The sequence below is a fragment of the Mustelus asterias genome, chromosome 8 (assembly GCF_964213995.1).
Source record: "Mustelus asterias chromosome 8, sMusAst1.hap1.1, whole genome shotgun sequence".
NCBI lineage: Eukaryota > Metazoa > Chordata > Chondrichthyes > Carcharhiniformes > Triakidae > Mustelus > Mustelus asterias.
The window spans coordinates 19,158,570-19,181,306 of NC_135808.1; the positions used below are offsets into that span (position 1 = coordinate 19,158,570).

The 22,737-nt window shown below is 46.9% G+C and overlaps 1 protein-coding gene across 1 annotated transcript; it reads right to left on the reverse strand.

The window, feature by feature from the left end:
* Window positions 1–5: 5 nt before the first annotated feature.
* On the reverse strand, window positions 6–20,308 carry mrps18b (mitochondrial ribosomal protein S18B). Its single transcript, XM_078217475.1, has 7 exons — window positions 19,955–20,308; window positions 11,696–11,822; window positions 9,232–9,329; window positions 6,254–6,322; window positions 3,919–3,985; window positions 2,816–2,875; window positions 6–1,974 (listed from the first exon to the last, which is right to left on the reverse strand). The coding sequence occupies exons 1-7, from the start codon at window positions 20,129–20,131 to the stop codon at window positions 1,751–1,753; spliced, it is 822 nt and encodes a 273-aa protein (XP_078073601.1). The 5' UTR covers window positions 20,132–20,308; the 3' UTR covers window positions 6–1,750.
* Between the last annotated feature and the right edge of the window lie 2,429 nt (window positions 20,309–22,737).

The window sequence follows — 22,737 nt, forward strand, 5'->3', positions numbered from 1 at the left end:
CAACACAAAGAACAAGTAATGGATTTTATTGCTTGCAGTGGTTATTATTAGGGTACACACTGGTTAAATGCATAATGCTTAGACGGAGTGTTACACGGTGGTGACTGACAGCTGTGGAGCCCCTCTACTTAACCTCTAGCTGCTTGTTGTCAGAGGTATTTCTGCTGAGGAAAACCATGGGTTAACAAGCCCAAAGCAGTACTTTCAACAGGATGCTGAATTTACAGCAGTAGTTCAGATAGGAGGGAGAGATAGTTTGTAACTCACATGCACATCTTTGAAGAAAAGCTCAAGGCAGGAATAGTACAGGGAGTTCAGCTTGTTTCCTCTACCCAGCCACAGCACAGTACCTCATTGAGACATGGAGTGTAGTCGGTCTCATTCTTAAAGCTTCTAACTGTCCATTGTTAATATTTTACTGAATGTGCTGTAGCTTCAGCCAACCTGAATGTAATGTCATGGATCAGAAAAGACCCACAGTAGTTACTGGCTGTACGTGTCTGCAATTTTCAATTATCACAATTTACATATTAGTAGGAGCAATATTTATTTTGTCATAGAAATAGCAACACATTTGTGGAAATCTTTTCTTTTGCTTTGGTTTATCTGGCCCAATTTCTGTCACCCAGTGTTAGTCTCCAAAAGCAAACAGTGAAGCAGCAAGCAAAGAATTTACTTGTGTCTGTCTGATTGGTGCTTTGCTAGTGGGGTACATTCCATTGACTCCACCCCAATGAGTTTAGCTATGGTCTGGTAGAGAAGGGACTGTGGGACCACACGTCCCTGACCCCATCTGCACAAGAATTTTAAAAATCACACCAGGAGACAATAGTAAGCTTCTGGCTACCTGAATAGGTTCATTCATAAGGATAATGCAACACTTGTCAGCTGGACTTAATACGAGAGGCTCATTCTTCCCCTTTTATCTGATTAATTATTGACATTGGCCTGGGCCACTGAGTTTGCTTGGTTTCCATATCTAAGACGTACAAGAGCATTACCATCCTCTAAATGCTGACAGATCACAGTAACACCAAATCCATGGATAATTTGTATTCTCAGACTGGCCTCCAAGTATTGCCTTACCATTTAGCATGATTATGGTACAGAAGGCAACCATTCAGCCCATTATTCCTGGGCTAGCATCCAATTAGTTTCAATTCCCCCAGCTACTCATTCACAGCCCAATAAATGTTTTCCCCTTGGAGTATATATCACAATCTCTTCCGAAAGTTACTGTTGACCCGGTTACCGCCATCCTTTCACACGGTGCATTCTGGATCACAACTCGCTGAAAGAATTGTATTCCTCCTATCCCACTTTCAATTACTTTGCACATTCTCAAATTTATGCCCTTTTGATTATCTTGGATCAACATTAATGTTGCATGTTTAATGTAGTAAAACATGCCCAGGGACTCCACAGGAATGTTTCTACTCTTGTGAAAACTTAGAATTTTGAAGACCTTTTAAACCTCTCCAGAGCTCCGAATTCCCCCCATATCCTTGGTACCATCCAAATAAATCTCTCAACCCCTTTCCAACGGTCATCTGCTCCTTAACTATACATGTTTAGATGTTAAATAGCTCAGATTGAGGCAGGATATTCCGTACCAATTCCCAATCCATCACAAACTGTAGCGAGTAAGCTTGGTCGTTGAGTTGTGCATTTTATTCAAATTTAATTGAACGTGCTCCAGAATCTCATTCCCATATCTTTTTGAAATGGTCCCATCAGCTGCTGATCAAGCTTAGGGTGTTTTCGTCAAAGTCTGAGTGACGTTCTCCTTCAGAAAGGGTTTGTACATCTTACGAATCCGAGCAACCTCCTTCTCAGGTGGCTCCTGCCACTGATACCAGCTGTACCAGGGTCCCTCCTGCTGGGGTGGGGGTGGGGTTTTGCCCACTGCCCCATGGGAAATAAAGTAATCGTCTGGATTGATCTCAATGCGGGCTACTTGGAACGAGAGCAAACCTGCAATAGATGGAATTAGGAGACGGAATTAACAGTGAGGCGCGTGCGACCAGTCTAAATGGAAAAGGTGAATTTATAACAACTCAGGAACTGAACCTTGAATAATAGGTTTATTGCTTTACTCTTCATTTTGTCAATCTCTAATCCTAATCAAAACCCAATTTTAAAAAAACACTCACTGGGGTTCAGCTCAGCCGGGGGGTCCTAAGTGGCTGTTAACAGTACACTAAGTTGAACAAAATTGTCAATAGGTTAGTTAGGAACAGTGGCTATCACACCTCTGCCTTTTTAAAAAAACTAATTGATGGGATGTGGCACCTCTAGCTAGATCAGCATTTATTGTCCATCCCTAATCTCCCTTGAAAAGGCAGTGGTGAGCTGCCTTCTTGAGCCACTGCAGTCCCAGAGGTGTAGATACACCCGCAGTACTGTTAGGGAGGAAATTTTAGGATTTTGATCCAGCGATCAGTGAAGGAACAGAAGCCATATTCTCAAGTCAGGATGGAGTGATTTGGAGGGAACCTCCAGGTGGTGGTGTTTTCACCTGGTATCTGCTGCTCTTGTCCTTCTAGAATATTCATGGTCAGGGATTTGGGAGGTGCTGCCGAAGGAACCTTGTTGAGTTCCTGCTGTGCATCTTGTAGATGGTATACACGGCCCCCATCACCCAGGTCCGAGGGGTTAAATGGAGAGTTGAACTCATTACACTGCCTTATGTGCTCCAAGCAGAGGTTTAAATCCAGACAATTCACAATGTAATTGGATCAGGGTTCCTCCACAACCCTCTTCTTCTTCCCTTAATTACACATCATTGAGTTCCCCCATTCCCCAGGCTTCTTACCATGATCCTTAGCATCTTGTATTGCTTTGGTCAACTTCTTGTACTGTTTCATACAGACACCTAGGATCCAATGAAATGAAGCAGAGTTGCCATTCAGTAACAGAATAAATACGTACCCCAACCACCGAGTCCCAGAAGGAGAAAGGGCAGCGTCTGACCCACTGTCCCAGAGGGGGAGAAAGGGCAGCGTCTGACCCACTGTCCCAGAGGGGGAGAAAGGGCAGCGTCTGACCCACTGAACCAGAGGGGGAGAAAGGGCAGCGTCTGACCCACTGAACCAGAGGGGGAGAAAGGGCAGCGTCTGACCCACTGTCCCAGAGGGGGAGAAAGGGCAGCGTCTGACCCACTGTCCCAGAGGGGGAGAAAGGGCAGCGTCTGACCCACTGTCCCAGAGGGGGAGAAAGGGCAGCGTCTGACCCACTGTCCCAGAGGGGGAGAAAGGGCAGCGTCTGACCCACTGTCCCAGAGGGGGAGAAAGGGCAGCGTCTGACCCACTGTCCCAGAGGGGGAGAAAGGGCAGCGTCTGACCCACTGTCCCAGAGGGGGAGAAGGGGCAGCGTCTGACCCACTGTCCCAGAGGGGGAGAAAGGGCAGCGTCTGACCCACTGTCCCACCCAGTCCCAGAAGTGGGGGCAGGAGGAGGAGGAAAGAAAGAAACCTCCCCCCACACCTCTCGCTGCAATCAACTTGTGAATTAACTTGGAGACCTTCTGGTCTGTTGCGTTCAGCCACGAGCTGGATAGTTGCATTGATGTGGAGATGCCGGCGTTGGACTGGGGTGAACACAGTAAGAGTTTTAACAACCCCAGGTTAAAGTCCAACAGGTTTATTTGGTAGCAAATACCATTAGCTTTCGGAGCGCTGCTCCTTCGTCAGATGGAGTGGAAATCACTGTTTTCCACTCAGTGAAATCTCTTATTTCCACTCCATCTGACGAAGGAGCAGCGCGCCGAAAGCTAATGGTATTTGCTACCAAATAAACCTGTTGGACTTTAACCTGGTGTTGTTAAAACTCCTACTGTAGTTGCATTGAGCCAGGAGGGGAGCCGATTTGCCGAGTGATTCACCGGTTTTGTCAATTCAGTGACGAATCGGGTGCTTACCGGTTCTGATTGGATGATAGACGATACCGGAATGAGAACAAATGAATTGTTCCAGGAGCTTCACGTTCTGCGGGAAATGGAAGCCAGAGTCACAATGATGCAGCGCACAGTTAGTACAAAATAAACTCAGCCCTAGTTTGCCATGACAAAAATTCTGAATCACACAGAACACAAACAGGCCTTCTCAGCCTGATGGATTTGTGCTGGTTTTTATACGTCACACGTGTCTCCTCTCATCTACCTGCCTTCTAAAGTAACTTTTTTAAAAGTCTACTTATTAGTTACAAGTGGACTTACATCAACACTGCAATGAAGTTACTGTGAAAATCCCCTTGCCGCCACAGTCTGGCGCCTGTTCGGGTACACTGAGGGAGAATTTAGCATGGCCAGTACACCAACAAGCACGTCTTTCGGACTGCGGGAGGAAATCGGAGCAGCTGGAGGAAACCCACGCAGATACGGAGAGAACATACAGAGTGACTCGAGCCGGGAATCGAAGCCAGGTCCCTGGCGCTGTGAGGCAGCAGTGCTAACCACTGTGCTATCATGCCATCCATCTTTTGGCCTGTTACCATTTCTTCTCATTCCCTGGTTGTAATGTCCTGACTTGTGGGTTTTAAACAAAAAGAAAAGATGTAGTCCGCACACGTAGACTCAAAGTATCAACAGATTCATTCTGGGAGCTTTTTTCCTGTCCCAAGTACAAACTGAAAGTGAAACAGCGATTTCTGCAACACCCTAATGATATCGCCATCAAACCACGTGATTAAAGGAACCTGCAACCACAAATGCATAACACTGGTTTCACCATGTACTCTCATGGAGATTCCTCTCAGAAGCCTCTCCATACTGTTCATCTCAGCCACTTTGTGGTAGTGGGTTAAACATTCTAACCACCTTCTAGGTAAAGAAGCATTTCTTTATTTCCTGAATGGATTTATGACTCCTAACTTCCTCCCACAAGTGGAAACATTCTTTCCATGTTAACTTTGTGCAATACATCCTCAGACCTCCATCCTCTTAAGTTTTCTCTGAGCTTAAAATAAGCTGCAACCTGCTGTTCCTTTCTCAATAGTGGTAATCACCCAACAGCATTAATGAAAGTTTGACAACAAGCTACTTAAGGAGATTGGTACAGGTGATTAAAATCTTGGTCAAAGGGGTAGGGTTTAGGGAGAGAATTCCAGAGACTGGGGGCGAGGCAGGTGGAAGGTATGGTCACCAAGGGCAGGGCAAAGGGAGTTGGGGCTCGCAAGGAACCAGAATTGCACCAGATATCACCGAGGGTTGGAGGCAGTTGCAGAAATAGGAAAGGATGGGGCAAGAAGGAATTTGAACACTAGGATGAGAATTTTAAAGTTGAGGTGAGCAAGATAAAAACATCTTTTTAAAATTATTCAGTCTCGAAAAGTGGGCTTCGCTGGCAAGGTCAGCATTTATTGCCTATCCCCAGTTGCTCTTGAGCAGGTAGGTAGTGGTGAGCTGCCAGTTTCATGTGGCAGTTAAGAGTCAATCCCATTGCTGCAGGACAGCAGATTTCATAGAATCCCCACAGTGCAGAAGAGGCCATTCGGCCCATCAATTCTGCCCTGACTCTCTAACGGTGTATCTTATTTAGGCCCTCTCTCCCACCCTATTCCCATGACCCCACACATTCCCCATGGCTAATCCCCTAACCTACACATCTTGGGATACTAAGGGGCAATTTAGCATAGCCATTCCACCTAACCCGCATATCACTGGAGTGTGGGAGGAAACCGGAGGAAACCCACGCAGACACTGGGAGAATGTGCAGACTCTGCACAGACAGTGACCCAAACCGGGAATCGAACCTGGGTCCCTGGTGCTGCGAGGCAGCAGTGCTAACCACTGTGCCACCATGCAGCCCTTTCCTTTCCTAAAGGAATGGATGGATTTTTTTAGATCAATTATCAATGGGATGAGCGTTTTATTCCCCCAACTGCATGATGGGATTTGAACACATGACACTGGAGCATTAGTCTGGACTTCCACTGACGTTACCAATGTGTTACCAACACCACCCCCCACTCATTGCTATCAACATTGAAAATGACCATTATGAAACCCAGCCAGCCCCAGCTACTCAGCAAATGTTCTTCAGGTATTTGCCATCTATACTCGGTCTGGTCCGCACTATGTGGCTGACTCCTAGAGCCCTTCAAACAGGTGTGACAAGTCCTTACTGTGCCCTGTCTCTCTGAAGCCCCACAGCCACTCTCTCAGAGAAGTGCAGAAAGGGTTATAAAAGCAGGCTTGCAGGATACACCCGCATCCCCCGGGGACTCAAAACCTGCAGGCCTTTGGAGACACTCACCCGGTGGTCAACCTGGATCTTCGGATCTCGGCATATCGGGCAGGGATTGCCGCTTAGTTTGTCCCCTCTCTGCGGAAGAAAAACAGCACGTTACGATAGGACCAGTCGAAAGGGGGTGCAGGAAGAGCGAGAGGCTCGGGGATTTACTAAAGGCAGCAAGACGAGTGGCACACAGTTACACAGAGTCCACAGCACAGAAACCACATGCACCAATGGAATAAGTACTGCAGATTCTGAAAATCTGAAATAGAAACAGAAAATGCTGGAGATGCTCAGAGTTCAGACAGCATCTAGAACAAGAACAAAGAACAGTACAGCACAGGAAACAGGCCCTTCGGCCCTCCAAGCCTGTGCCGCTCATTGGTCCAACTAGACCATTCGAGGACGAGTTATCCTTTCCTTTTTCTCCCTACAGATGCTGCCCGACCTGCTGAGTATTTCTAGCATTTGGTTTTTTTCGGCCACCAGGCAACCCGTCGAGTCTTCAGCCAAATTTAATTCGAACGTGGGTTGATCTGCACCACAATTCCATTTATCTTGCCTTTTCTCCAGACCCCTCGAGTTAATAAAAATCTACCCATCTCAGTCCTGAGTATTTGAATCGGCCTCATTGCCTTTGAGTTCTCCCCTTTAGGAGAACTTGTGGTGCGGTGGACCGCAGCCCTACCTAAGTTTTGGGTTAAAGTCCAACGCCAGGGACTTGTTGGCCACAGAAGGAGCGTTCGTAACGCGGTTCAATGGGCTGAGAAGTCAGCTCGGGAATCCTTCCATCGCTTCCCCCATTATTCCCCAAAAGCGGAAAAAGTATGTGTGAAGATGCACTAATAAAGAATGGGCGGCACGGTGGCACAGTGGTTAGCACTGCTGCCTCACATCGCATGGACCCGGTTCAATTCCGGCCTAGGGTCACTGTCTGTGTGGAGTTTGCACGTTCTCCCCGTGTCTGCATGGGTTTCCTCCCACAGTCCAAAGATGTGCGGGTTAGGTTGGTTGGCCATGCTAAATTCACCCTAATGTCAGGGGGTTAACAGATTGGGGTTGTGGGGATAGGGCCTGGATGGGCCGAATGGCCTCCTTCTGCACTGTAGGATATGATTCTATAATCCCCTTCAATGCAAAAAGGGAGATTCGTCATTTCACTCCAGAACGACACAATTTCACACCCCCTCAATTCCCCCCAGCGCAAAAATCAGCTTCTCTGGACCGACTTTATCCAATCCCTTAAATCAATCAAGCCCTACCTCAACTTTCCAAACCCAAGGGAATGCGATGAGTTGAAGTGGTATAGGACACTGGTTGGACCTCAGCTGGAATACTGTGTACAGTTCTGGGCGCCACTCTACAGGAAGGACGTGAAAGCATTGGAGAGAGTGTGGAAGAGGTTGATGAGAATGGTCCCAGGGATCAGAAACTGGAGAAGATGGAACACTTGCCCTTGGAGGAAAAAAATACCGAGAGGAGATTTGGTGGAATGGGGGGAGAAAGAGGACTGCTCCCACTTGTGAAAGGATCAAGAACGGGGATCAGATTTAAAGTAATTGACAAAAGGCAGCAAAAAATTACGCGGGAAATATCCTTTCAGACAGTGAGTGGTCAGGGTCTGGAATACGGGGGGGGGGGGGGTGGGGGGGAGAGAGAGACAGGGAGGGAGGGGGAGAGAGAAAGATATGGGGAGGGGTAGAGAGAGAGAGAGAGACAGGGAGGGACGAGGGGGAGCGAGAGGAAGAGACGAGGGGGGAGGGGAGAGAGCGACTCTGGAGTGGGCCGAGAATGTGGTGGGTACAGGTTCAATCGAGGGATTCCAGGTTGGGGGAGAAGGCAGGGAAATGGCATGAGTTAAAATGCTAATTCGGAGAGTTGGTGCAGACACTGGGCCGAATGGCTTCCTTCTGCCCCGTAACAATCTGTGAAGATATATGCACCGTAACGATTGTGCAATTCTGTGAATTTGGATCTGTGCAGAGCTTTTAGGTAATAAAGCCTCTGAAAGATGCTTCACTGGTGTGTTTTATGAAGCAAAAATGTGACACCAAACCACATCAGGAGATATTAGGGCAGGTGGAGAAAGAGTTGGCCAAAGAAATAGGTTTTAAAGAGCATCTTAAAAAGGAGAAAGAAAATAAGGAGGTGAAGAGGTTGAGGGAGGCAGCCCAGAGCATGGTGGAGTGATAAATATCAGAGATGCTCAAAAGGCCATAATCAGGTCTCAGAGGGCTTGTGGGGGTCACAGAGACAGGAAAAGGCAAGATCTGGGAGAGATCAGAAAACAACGATGAGAAATTTGAAAGTAAAATGTTTTAAGGGAGCCAATATAGGCTACTGAGCACAGGGGTGATGGGGGAATGGGACTTGGTGCCAGTGACTAAGGACATGGCAACTGAGCCTTTGGATGACAGCCAAAGCCAGGTTTATCCTTTTGAAACCCCGCCCCGAATTTAACTCAGGAAGCTGTTGGATACCGAATCCATAGAATCCCGACAGTGCAGAAGGAGGCCACTTGGCTCATCGAATCTGCATTGACTCTCCGAAAGAGCATCTTACCCAGGACCAGCCCTCTCCGGACAATCCCCGTAACCCTGCGCATTTAGCATGGCCAGCCCACCTAACTTACATATCCTGGGCCACTAAGGGGCAATTTAACATGGCCAATCCACCTAACGTGCGCATATTTGGATTGTGGGAGGAGCACCCGGAGAAAACCCATGCAGACACGGGGAGAACATGCAAACTCCACACAGTCACCCAAGCCGGGAATCGAACCCGGGTATCTGGTGCCGAGGGACAGCAATGCTATCCACTGTGCCGCCACACTGGTGTTGCAATCCTTTCCAAAACAAAAAAAAACAACGGTAAAAACCCAAGATCCGGTGCACTAAAACCGAAGGCAGCGCGCCAGATGGGTAGAGCCGTGAGAACCAGTGCAGTTACAAAATCTGGAAAAAGAAAATGAACAGCCACGAGGAGAGCGATGATCTTACAATGCAGGTTTTCCTGGTCTTCTGAGGTGGGATCGCACCCTTGTGGTTCCTCCGATAGTCAGCCCAAATTGGCTGTTTGCCATATCGCTCAATGTACTCTGCAACACAAAGCATCACTGTGTGATTTCAAGAAGAAATTTGATATAGCTCTTGGGGCTAAAGGGATCAAGGGATATGGGGGGGGGATCAGGATATTGAATTTGATGATCAGTCATGATCAAAATGAATGGCGGAGCAGGCTCGAAGGGCCTACTCCTACTTCTAGTTTCTATGTTTTAATGTAAAAAGAAAAAGACTGAGGAAAAATTTTTGCCGAGGGACTCCAACAGTTAAACCAAAACAAAAAGTGTTGAAAAGGAAAATGGGAATACAAGATGTCGGGGAGTCCAGCATGGCCCTTGAAGGTTGCCAACATGTCATCAACTCCTGGGTCTTGAGAAAGCGGAATGATGATATGATGAAGACTGATTAGCATGTACAAAGTTGATGTGGGAGTAACCAATTTGTGAAACATCTCTACCATCCCTCTTTAGGAGATTCTGATGGCAGATGAGCAGTAATATCTTAAACTCATCTGCTTTCAGAATGCAGTGGGTTGTGGATACACCAGGAATCAGGTCGAAGGTGGTCTGGTCTGACGCAGTACTGAAAGAAGGTCATCCTTCATCATCTGACCCAGAGGGGGGAAAAAGGACAGTGTCTGACCCACTGTCCCACCCAGTCCCAGAGGGGGAAAGGACAGTGTCTGACCCACTGTCCCACCCAGTCCCAGAGGGGGAAAGGACAGTGTCTGACCCACTGTCCCACCCAGTCCCAGAGGGGGAAAGGACAGTGTCTGACCCACTGTCCCACCCAGTCCCAGAGGGGGAAAGGACAGTGTCTGACCCACTGTCCCACCCAGTCCAAGAGGGGAAAGGACAGTGTCTGACCCACTGTCCCACCCAGTCCCAGAGGGGGAAAGGACAGTGTCTGACCCACTGTCCCACCCAGTCCCAGAGGGGGGAAAAGGACAGTGTCTGACCCACTGTCCCACCCAGTCCCAGAGGGGGAAAGGACAGTGTCTGACCCACTGTCCCACCCAGTCCCAGAGGGGGGAAAAAGGACAGTGTCTGACCCACTGTCCCACCCGGTTTCTCACAGTCCATCAAGATCTTCTGACACCATCATGTCTGGCTTGACACCCATTAGACCCTAAAACCAGCAGGAAGTAAAAGTGCTAAAGTTCTAAGTAGCCATAACATCAAGTCTCCCAAATGCTCAATTGCCAAGTCAATGGTAGGTTAGTGCAGCTAATAAATACTGTTGTATTCTGGTACATTAACCACGACCCTTAAAACGAAACAAAGCTATTGATTCATGCACAGAGTAACCTCCCAGATAGAGGAGCCCACAGGCAACTACAAAGGTGCCTAATCTGCAAGTTAATGTGGCAGCCTAGTTTCCCCATACTGCTTAAGAGTGACAATCCTCTATTGCAGGTTGGGTTGGTAGTTAGGAGGGCAAATGCAATGCTAGCATTCATTTCAAGAGGACTAGAGTACAAAGGGAGAGGATGTACTGCTGAGGCTTTACAAGGCTCTATTCAGACCACATTTGGTATATAGCAAGTAATTTTAAGCCCTGTATCTAAGGAAGGATGTGCTGGCCTTGGAGAGGGTCCAGAGGAGGTTCATGAGAATGATCCTGGGAATGAAAGCCTTGACGTTTGAGGAGTGCCTGACGTCTGGATTCAATGGAGTTTAGAAGGGTGAGGGGGGAGGGGGGGAATCCCATTGAAACTTACAGAACACTGAAAGTCCTGGATGGAGTGGACGTGGGGAAGATGTTTCCATTAGTCGGAGAGACCAGGATCCGAGGGCACAGCCTCAGAGGAAAGGGACGACCCTTTAGAACCAAGATGAGGATAAATTTCTTCAGCCAGAGGGTGGTGAATCTGTGGAATTCATTGCCACAGAAGGCTGAGGAGGCCGTGTCATTGAGTATTTTTAAGACAGAGATAGATAGGTTCTTGATTGGTAAGGGGATCAAAGGTTGTGGGGAAAAAGTGGGAGAATGAGGTTGAGAAACTTATCAGCCGTGATTGAATGTAGAGCAGACTTGATGGGCTGAATGGCGTAAAACTGCCCTTTATATTATGGTCTTATTTGCAATATCGTGCAGCTAGCTTTCTCAATAAGTGAGTAACTGAAAGCAATTCTATGTCGCATACTATCGGCTTATACGCAGAGGCCTCAGCTCACATTCATAGACTTTTGACATTTAAGCAAAATTCGAAGGCTCTCAAATTTTTCTGATTCGAGGGGTGAATTCCACAGCGATCAACACAGAGTTAGGGACGGCTTCCAAGAGAAACCCACAGTCTGAACAAGCTTCCAGTAATCACTGTGCGCCACTCAGGAGTCATTTCCACTGGTGGAGGCAGCATAGAACACAACTTGTAGTTTAATAAATATGCAGCAAGAACCTTCGCTCTGCAGGTATTCCCACGGGCGTTCCTTGTAGCGAGAGATCAGGTCGAAGGTAGTCTGGTCTGACGCGGTACTGAAAGAATGGCCAGCTGGTTGCAGCATCCTCCATTGCGAAGTCGCGCTCTGCAGGCAGAGAAGGAGAAACCAGAGAAATTAAATCACTGCTAAATCTCCGTTCCCCAGTCCAACACCCTGTCAGCATATCCTTCCTACCCCCAACCTTCTCTGCCACCCCACCTCCCCTCCCCCGCCCAGTACAGTTTTGTACCTGCCCAGTTTGATGGGGACAGCTTTACTCTGTAAATCTCCTTTTTCACTGTCCCATCAGTAATCTGTAACGCAGATTGGGCAGCACCTGGGACAGTTTCAGGCGTCTTATCCTTCACCAGAACTGGAAGGTAATACAGATGTGAGCAGTTTGTGAAAAGGAACTGAGGAAGGGGAAGGTGGAGGAGGAAGACCGCATGCAGAAGGGGTATAAACAAACTTTAAATAGATCAGGAGGACAACAGGAGACAACATTCAGGACAAAACAGCCCATCCACAAACAGTCACTCCGTCCATCACCAGTGTACAGTGGCAGCTGTGTGCATCAACTACAAGATGCACGACAGGAACTCACCAAGGTTCCTTAGGCAGCATCTTTACCATTGAGAAGGACAAGAGCAGCAAATACCTAGGACCACCAACACTACCTGCAAGTTCTCCTCCAAGTTACTCACCATCCTGACTTGAAAATATATTGTATTCCTTCACTGTCCGTGGGTTAAAATCCTGAATTCCCTCCCTGACACCACTGTGGATGTACCTACACCTTGGAAACATAGAAGAGCAGGAGGAGGCCATTTGGCCGTTCAAGCCTGCTCTGCCATTCATTATGATCATGGCTGATCGTCCCACTCAATAGCCTAATCCTGCTTTCTCCCCATAACCTTTGATTCCATTCACCCCAAGTGCTATTTCCAGCCGCCTTTTGTATACATTCAATGTTTTGGCATCAACTACTGTGGTAATGAATTCCATAGACTCACCATTCTTTGGCTGAAGAAATGTCTCCTCATCTCCATCCTAAATGGCCTACCCTGAATCATCAGACTGTGACCCCTGGTTCTGGACTCCCTCATGATGTGGAGATGCCGGCGTTGGACTGGGATAAACACAGTAAGAAGTCTAACAACACCAGGTTAAAGTCCAACAGGTTTATTTGGTAGCAAATGCCACTAACTTTCCCACTCCACCTGACGAAGGGGCAGCGCTCCGAAAGCTAGTGGCATTTGCTACCAAATAAACCTGTTGGACTTAAAGCTGGTGTTGTTAGACTTCTTACTCTGGACTCCCTCACCATCGGGAACATCCTCCCTGCATCTACCCTGTCTGCTCCTGTTAGAATTTTATAAGTCTCTATGAGACACCGCACCCTCCCCATTCTTCTGAACTCCAGCAAAAACGATCCTAACCTAGTCAACGTCTCCTCATACATCAGTCCCGCCATCCCCAGAATTAGCCTGGTAAACCTTCGCTGCACTCCCTCGAGAGTAAGAGCATCCTTCCTCAGAAAAGGAGACCAAAACTGCACACAATACTCTAGGTGTGGCCTCACCAAGATCCTGTATAATTGCAACACATCTCTCCTCCTGTACTCGAAACCTCTCGCAAAGAAAGGCCAACGTATCATTTGCCTCCTTTCCTGCATGCTTACCTTCAGTGCACCAGGGCACCTAGGTCCCGCTGCACACTCTCCTCTCAATTTAAAGCCATTCAGGTAGTAATCTGCCTTCTTGTTTTTGCTTCCAAAGTGAATAACCTCACATTTATCCAAATTATACTGCATCTGCCATTGATTTGCCCACTCATCCAACCTGTCCAGATCATTCTGAAGGATCTCTGCATCCTCGTCACAGTTCACTTGGTATCATCTGCAAACTTTGAGATGTTACATGTTGTTCCCTCATCCAAATTAGGGACTGCAGTGGTTCAAGGAGGCTGCTCCAGCATCCTCTCAAGGGGCAATTAGGGATGGGCAAGAAATGCTGGCTTGGCCAGCGACACCCACATCCTGTAAGCGATATATAAAATTTCCTGTTCCAACATTAATCGGGTTTTGGTGAAGTAGAGTGGGAGGAGGCTCCCGTGGAGTATAAACACAGATTTGATCTGTGCTGCAACCTCTATGCAATAGGGCTCACTTTCAGAACACAGTTCCTCAGTGTCTTTGCATTTCTGTCTACTCGCCTGTTGGGTTGTTGACAGTGGTTGCCAGCCAGTTCACCCACAACCGCACACAATATTTGCAACAAAACACTGTACGGGGCTGCACCTGACTGCTTCGGGTGCGATAAAAGTGGCTCACAGAGCTCGTTTGAAAACTCCACGGCTCAGGTGACAGCAGAGAAGAGTCGCAAAGACAGGAAAGGGCCCCTGTTCTGTCAACACTGAGTGGCTGAGCCAGTTGCTTCAGAAAAGAGAGTACTCCTGGGTCCCCGCTGCTGATTACACTGATGTGGAGATGCCGGCGTTGGACTGGGGTAAACACGGTAAGAGTTTTAACAACACCAGGTTAAGGTCCAACAGGTTTATTTGGTAGCAAATGCCATTAGTTTTCGGAGCGCTGCTCCTTCGTCAGATGGAGTGGTCACACCTCTTTTGGGTTCCACCTCCTTTTATGATGCAGGTAGCACTGCGACCTCACAGAGGTGCAGCAGGCAGGAGAGGCAAATGATACGTTGTGCCCTGTTTGAGAGCAGATTTCCACTCCATCTGACGAAGGAGCAGCGCTCCGAAAGCTAATGGCATTTGCTACCAAATAAGCCTGTTGGACTTTAACCTGGTGTTGTTAAAACTCTTACACTGGCCAGCAGTCCCTGTGGAGAGTGTTCACATGTACAATGTCAGCAGGACTGTGCACAGCTGAAAACATCATTGGTCAAATATCCCTGGGGTCAGTTGAAACCAATTTGCCAGGCCGGATGTTGGTTTTACACCCTGTCCAATATCACTCAACACCCAACTTCAATCGGGCAGCATAAAAATCCCACGTCGCACCTCTCAATTTTCCTACGAGCAGGGCAGATTTAAATTGGCCCCCTTGAAGGAAGAGGTTACTGTCTGCAAAAGAAAAAAAATCTCAGCCTGGGGACTTGTCGCAAGCAACTTGTTGCTCTTCACCAGTGCCCTGGAGAGGAGTCTTCCATCACTTTGATGGTGATAAAGAGAGTAGACCGACAGATTTATTTTATTTATTTATTTATTAGTGTCACAACATTGCAATGATGCTACTGTGAAAATCCGCTAGTCGCCACACGCCGGCACCTGTTTGAGTACAGAGGGAGAATTTAGCATGGCCGATGCACCTAACCAGTACGTCTTTCGGACTGTGGGAGGAAACTGGAGCGCCCGGAGGAAACCCACACAGCATGGGGAGCATGTGCAGACTCCGCACCGACAGTGACCCAAGCTGGGAATCAAACCAGAGTCCCTGGCACTGTGAGGCAGCAGTGCTACCTACATCATAAAAGGAGGTGGAACCCAAAAGGGGTGTGACCAGTACAATGTAGAAATAGATAGCCTGCGTGACAACCCTATCTCCAAGCACGTATATGCCATGCCTGGTACAGAACTTAAGTCTGTTCAGCAAGAGAGGGATCTAGGAGTCCATCACAAAGGATCCTTAAGGCAATGGGCAGTGCCTTGAGGGTATTGCAAAAGTAGCTCAAGTACTAGGGCACCAAGGACTATCAAGACTGAAGGTATGAGGAGTTAGTTAGGATTATATTCACTGCAGTTGAGAAGAATGAGGGGGGGAAATCTTATAGAAAGCTATAAAATTCTAACAGGACCAGACAGGGTAGATGCAGGAAGGATGTTCACAATGGTGGGGGTGTCCAGAACCAGGGATTACAGTCCTAAGGATATGGGTAAACCATTTAGGAATGAGATTAGGATAAACCTCTTCACCCAGAGAGTGGCGAGCCTGTGGAATTCACCATCATGGAAAGCAATTGAGGCCAAAACATTGAATGTTTTCAAGGAGTGAGATAAAGCACTTGGGGCGAAAGGGTCAAAGGATATGGAGGAGTGGGGGTGTGGAGGAGGCGGGAAAAGGTTACTGAGAGTTGGATGATCAGACATGATCATAATAAATAGTGGAGCAGACTTGAAGGGTTGAATGGCCTCCTCTATGTTTGTGTGTGTGGCCGGACTATCTGAACTAGAAAGAGTGGCTGGGTTATGCCTATGAGGGATATCAGCAGATTTTTCCTTGGATTCAGAGGATGAGTTGCCAGTTGACATGGACTGGATGAAGGAGGAGCTGGGTGTATTTTTTGCTTCCAGTTATCAGTGCCAATAATAGAGAATTTTGGAAACTCCCTCTTCATCCCTACGATTTGCTGAACTCGTTTTGATTCCTTTAGGAATTTCCCATGTTTTTCCCCACCCCAGAAATGGCTGAAAAACTCTCACAGGAGATTACACAACTGATAGGAGGGAACTCCAGGGGTCACTTCGCTCACTTGCATCCTGACTGCTTGGGTCAAGCTTGATGGAGCAAGTTTGCCTTTGTCATCACCCTCACTCCTCCCACCCCGCCCCCAACACCACATTTCCAAGTACCTAGATATGGGAGCGTGGCCCCTTTAAGGGGGCATTCCCGGAGGGCCACGAGTTTGGGTCGGACACTGTTGAGTGTCAAGGGAGGAGGTCGAGCGAATCGTGTGCTACGGCGCGTATCCCGGGTCTTGAATTGGAGCCTGCGAGGAGTAAGTGTACAGTTGTATCGTTATCCTGTCGGATCCTATTTGTATATATAGTTAATCTTTGTGTTTGCAATAAAGCCCAATTGTTCCTAAGCCTGAGTCGCCCTTGATTTATTACACTGGCGATGAGGAAAAATTTTCCAAGTTCTTTGGGGATTGCAGTGCACAGCTGGTGGGGAGAGGGGGGGGGGTGACATTAGTGTCCCTTTAAGAAAGTCTTTTTTTAAAAAACGTGATTTCTGCAGCTCACAGCTTCAGTGGTTTCATGCCTTCGGTGATGTCAGTGGAGGAGGAGAAGGCAGGTCAGGCGACAGGGATTGTTTTCAGTTTCAGTTTTGAACTGCAGGTTTGAGTTGGGTTTAGGGGACAGTGGACATCACACTGAAAGCACCGTCTCTTCTCTCTCCCTGGTTTTGGGAAATTCTGCTGCTTAGCTGAAAGCCTTCCTGGGATAGAACATCTGTTGTCGGGGGCTGGACCAGAGTCTCTTTGGTGCTTTGAAAAGTTGTCTTGTCTTCAGACTGTTCTGAGTCTCAAGCGCATTGGACTGCAGAATTCAACTAATGGTCTCGATCCCAGTATCAAGTGAGCATTAGTCTGTGCTGTGTTAAATCTGTGAAAAGGGTTTTTTGTGGTCTATGGGTTTTGGTTTTAATTGGAACTCATTAAGGGTTATACATTATAGTGGTTTTGTTTCTTGTTTGTAATTGATAAAAGTTCTTGATAATTTTCTTACTATACATGTTGACTATATTCTTAAATAAACTTTGTTTGATAAAAGCTCCCTAGTGGGTCACTTGAATCATACCTGAAGTGACACATCATGCTTATCCTAGTCAAATTCAAGATGCAAAACTTATGATTCAGGTGGGCTTCATAAAACACTTTGGAGTTTCTGACCTGAACCGTAACAGGGGAAAGAGGCTGGGGTGTCAAATAGAAGAAAAAGCAAAATACAGGTGCATGTTAAAATGCCTTTGATTGGGAAATTAGAACATTTCAATCCTTAAATATATTGAGAGGCTATGTTACTTTTTTGTAGTGAATGCGATAACACCTGAAGAAAAGCGGAAGGTTATTCTGCTCACAGTTTGTGGCCCACAGACTTAGAGTTTACTCAGAAGTTTAACATCGCCTGGTGCTCCAGACACCCATTCTTTTGACCAGATAGCTGGGCTGGTTAAGAATTATTCCAATCATTATGTTGAGGGACAAATTTCACTCAGCAATCTGAGAGCAGGGAGACAATCTCGGGCTTTGTGGTCAGATTGAGAGGATTAGCAGAGCAATGCGAATTCGGCCCAGCTTTAGGAGAAATGTTGAGGGACTGTTTGGTCTGTGGTATAAACAGCCTGGTTATACAAAAGAAGTTATTGGCAGAGACCAAATTGGCCCATGTGATTGAATATGCAGAATAGAATGTAAACATGTAAGCTAGTAGTAAGGCGTGCCAAACTAAGTAAACTGCTTGAGGAGGAAGCGGCTGTTGTGAAGTCCAACCTGAATGCGAAGAGTGAAGAGTCCAATAAAAGGGAACGTTCAACCATTTTGCGCACGGAACATTCTGAAAAACTAACTGCTCTCTTTTCAAACGTACCATGGGATTTATGACAACTTTCATTCACAGTCCTTCCCAAAGGAACACCCCCACGCCACCCCGGATAATGTAGCACTTTCTCACTGCCGTACCAGTGTGACCGTCTGTATTGTGTTCAAGACCTGGGAGTTGGGTGAGGTAGGAAGAAATGGAGGCCAAATACTCCTTTAGAAAGTAAGTGCCTCAATGGGGTAGAGGAACAGAGGGATTTTGGTGGTGGGATAAAGTGACAACACAACATATACTAATAAAGGAGATTTTTAAAAAAAGCAGACCGGGGTTCATTCCTAGAGGGACAGAATCGAAAAGCACAAAGTCATGTACAACTTGTATAGATCTTTGGAGCACCGAGAGCAGTTCTAGTCTCTGTATTATATTGAAAAAGATAAAGAGGCACTGGAGGAAGTCCAAGAGGGTAATTAAAATGGCTCAACCAGAATCAAGTGTCGAAACCTATCAGTAGATGAGGTGGTGGCCTAGTGGTAATGTCACGTTTGCTCTGGAATATAAACCTAATATTGGTGACCATAACAACCATCATCAATTGTTCACTGATGCCTGGTTGGGAAGGAAATCTGCCATCCTTAACTGGTAGAGGCCTATGTCTGCCCTCTGCAAATGGCCTAGCAAATGAAGGACAATTTAGGCCTGGTCAGGACCACCACACTGCCCCCATTCCATGAAGGTATAAAGGGGCAGCACAGTGGTTAGCACTGCTGCCTCACAGCGCTAGGGACCCAGGTTCGATTCCAACCTTGGATGACTGCATGGGTTTCCTCCCACAGTCCAAAGGTGTGCAGGTTAGGTGGGTTAGCTATGATAGATGTGCTGGAGTGTGGGTTGAGGCAGGGAGGGTTATGGGGATGGGGTAGGGAGGGTGGTGGGGATGGGGCAGGGAGGGTGGTGGGGATGGATGGGATGCTCTTCAGAGGATTGGTGCAGACTCAATGGGCCAAATGGCCTCCTTCTGTAAAAGTCCTCTCCTCTGATATGCATCCCCCCACCAACAAAAATTGATACGTCTGAATTCCAACGTCACAAAGATACAACAGCTTGCATTTACATAGCACCTTCAATGTAGAACACCACCACCAAATGGCATAATCAGAAAATAAACAGGCATAAGAACTAGGCCATCTGGCCCCTCAAGCCTGCTCCGTCATTCAATAAGATCATGGCTGATCTTTTTGTGAACTTAGGTCCACTTACTCACCCGCTCACCATAAATCTTAATTCCTTTACTGTTCAAAAATTTATCTATCCTTGCCTTAAAAACATTCAATGAGGTAGCCTCAACTGCTTCAATGGGCAGTGAATTCCACAGATTCGCAACGGGTTCCTCAAGAGGCCAGAATTAGGTGCACAGACAGCTTACAGGGTTGCAAGGCTGGAGAACCAAGACAAGGTGGGACATTTGTTAGCGACTCTGCCTTAAAGCACCAGGAAACCAGGTTTGATTCCCAGCTTGGATCACTGTCTGTGCGGTGTCTGCACATTCTCCCCGAGGTTCCCTCCCACAGTCCAAAAGATGCGCAGGTTAGGTGCATTGGCTATGCTAAATTCTCCCTCAGCGTACCCGAACAGGCGCTGGAGTGTGGCAACTAGGGATTTTCACAGTAACTTCATTGCAGTGTTAATGTAAGCCTACTTATCACACTAATAAATAAATTTAAAACTCCTCCCTGCTCAGCATCCCAGGGTACAGTCCCTGCTACTTAGGGGGAGTGAGGGACAGATGTGTTGATATTCCCTTCATCCTTAAAATGGGTTAAATTCATTCTTTACTAAGTGGAAGGTTGCCTAGGCATATTAGCTGACTTTATAAAAAAAAGGCCAATTTAATTTTACTTTTAAATTTCAATTTAGAACACCCTTATTCATAAGAAACAGCAGCAGAATCTTACCAGCAAACCCCTGTGCAGTGCTGCCATTACCCTGAGTTGCCCACACAACTGGCTGACCAGCGCCGCCATCTTGTTGTTGTGCCAGGCGGGGTGAAAGGTCATCCTGACCCCAGCCACTTTCCAAACAAAATTAACATTAACTGACAGCAAAGTTTTGTTTGAAAATAAAAATGTCATTTCGATCGTTTGAAAAAAAATCACCTTTTTTGAAGCAACAAAAAAACTAATGCATTGGCTTGAAATCCGCGTGGTTTGTCATGACGTCACCACGTTCTAAAACCGTCCTTGAATTTGAAAAAAGTAAAACTGTTTTAATCAAGAATAACCATCCAATGTCAAATTTCTTGTTGCACTGACAGGAATTAATTGTGTTTTTTGTGGAGGGGGAGAAGCTCCGTCGCATCACGTGACCCGACAATTGTCCTCCGAGGAAATGTTTTATGTGTCTGTCTTTTTTTTCCTTCCCTCCCCCTCTTCGATTGGCAAATTAATAACAGACTCGATCTGAGGCCGAAGCTGAGGGGATTGAGATTTTTTTTTAAAAAGATAAATAAATTGGTTTCTTTGGGGGGGGGGGGGGGGAAAGTAAACCGGAGTGCGCCTGCGCAGCCAACTGAAAATATCTGCAACTCATTCTGACGTTGGCGGCCATTACGTAATGGAATGGGGGGAAGGGAGGGAGCAATTGACAATTAGCAGACCCCCCCTCCTGCAGCTAATGGCTCCTCGCTGACGGTTGTGCCGGAGACGTCGGCGCCTGCGTCGGCCGAGTTGCCGGGCAGCCAATCAGATTCAAACACCCAACGGCTTGAACCACGTGACCTTCCCGCCCAACTGTGACGTCCGCATCCTGAGTATAAAAAGTGAGACGCAGGCAACTGCGCCATTCCAGGCTTTGGTTTGAGGTATGTGAGGAGGGGGATGGGTGGGTAAACTTTTTTAAAAAATTAAATTAATTTTTCCGCCTAGAACAATTTTTAAAAAATTTAAACGCACGGTTTGATTCATGATTCTGTTTTTTAACCCTGTTCCTTTTTTTTAAATCTTTCTCCAGGTTTTTTTTTCCTCGCTCTGGTGAAGACGACGGGAGGAAAGAAGAAGTCTCCTGTGTTTCCCCCTCTCTTGTGTTCTGTGTGTGTGTGAGGATAACAAAAACAAAACAGCCGCACCTTCAAAAAAAACTCCTTTTCCTGTGGTTCTGATCAACCTTGGGACACCTCCAACTTTTTTTTTATATAGATTTTTTTTCCCAAGAGAGGAGAATCCTTTTGAAAGGCGACAGACAGCTCAGCAAACAAAAAAAGCCGAAAAAATATAACCCATATTATATATGCTCCTTTAATTGCAAAAAATAAGTCATGAGAGTCTCTTTGACAAAAAAATTGTCAACATTGTGTTGTGTTTGCACATAAAAAAAGCTCGAGGCGCTGTCAAGGAGAGTTTTGATAGTAAGTTTCGCTTTTTGGCACCGGAAAGATGGAAATTTTAACGGCGGGGTGGGGTTTGGGGATGAAATTAACTACTTTGTGTGCATATATGAATATAAAATATTAAAAAGGCTTTTTATACGGAGGGGGGAATGAACAGATGTCTACGGGCAGGGGAAAATTGGGGACAAGATAGTGTTTATATATCTATAAACCCATGAGCTCACACGTACGGAACTAATCTTTATCGAGCCTTTTAATAGGTAATGATAATAAAAGGCTTTTAGCTCTGGTGTGCGTGTGAGACCCAGAAAAGCGGGTTTTGAGGGGGGGGGGGGGCGGAATTTAAGAGTTCTTTTGAAAGGATTAGTGGTGATAAACAGGCGCGCAATCTGTAAATAAAGATTGCTAGAGATGCATTTTCCCCGGGGGAAAAGGAAGGGTGGGGAAGGAAATATGATTAACCGAAAAGGGCTAATTTTTTTTTAAATTCCAAAGGTTCCGCAGCAGGCTTTTTTTAAAATCCAATCTTGCCGATGAAATGTCTTTGTCCTCGGCTCCTCCATTTGGGGAGCCTCCCTAAAATGGCGGCGGCTGGTCTCTGGTTGTAAAATGGCGGCCGCCCTCTGCCTTCCTCTTGGTGCTTGTTCTCTTTGTTCCTCCTCCCTTCTCTCAGACTCAGTCCAAGAGCAGAGAGAGCCAGGGCGAGGCTGGGCTGACATCAGCGCCCCGAGGTGACGAACAAGAACCTTCAGCCCTCTTCCCACCCATTTCCCCTCCACAGCCCCACCCTCTTATTGGAAAAGGGAATGTTTAGTTTCTTTAAACGTCCACCCCACCCAAAGTCCCAAGAAGAATGGAAACCGATTGGACGATGCATCTTTCTCTTTACCCCCTCCCCTCTTTTTTAAAATCATTATTGAATGGGAATAGTTTGCATTGTGTGGAAATGCAATGCCACCTTCCCCCACCTGGGCAAAACAATTGGGAGTTTACCCCTTTTCCTCTTACCCCCAGGTTTGGAGTTTCCCCCTCTTATCCCCACCGTCCAAGACTTGGATGGCAACTACTTGCACCGTGTGGAGGAGCAATCCTTTTTATAACCACGTCTTTTTTTCTATTCCCGCCCCCCCCCCCCCCCAAGTTGAAGTTTTTTGACCCCCCCCCCCGACTTGAATGGAGACTTGTTAGCCAAACTCCCCACCATCGCCAGCTATGCGGAGCTCCAGCGTGTCGGAAAATTAATTGCTTTTCTTTCTCCCCTACCCGATCTTCAAGCAATCCTCGATCTGTTTTTTGTAAATGTCCAATTCATTGTGTGCTTTTTTTGAAGAACTTGATTGATGCCTGGCTGGG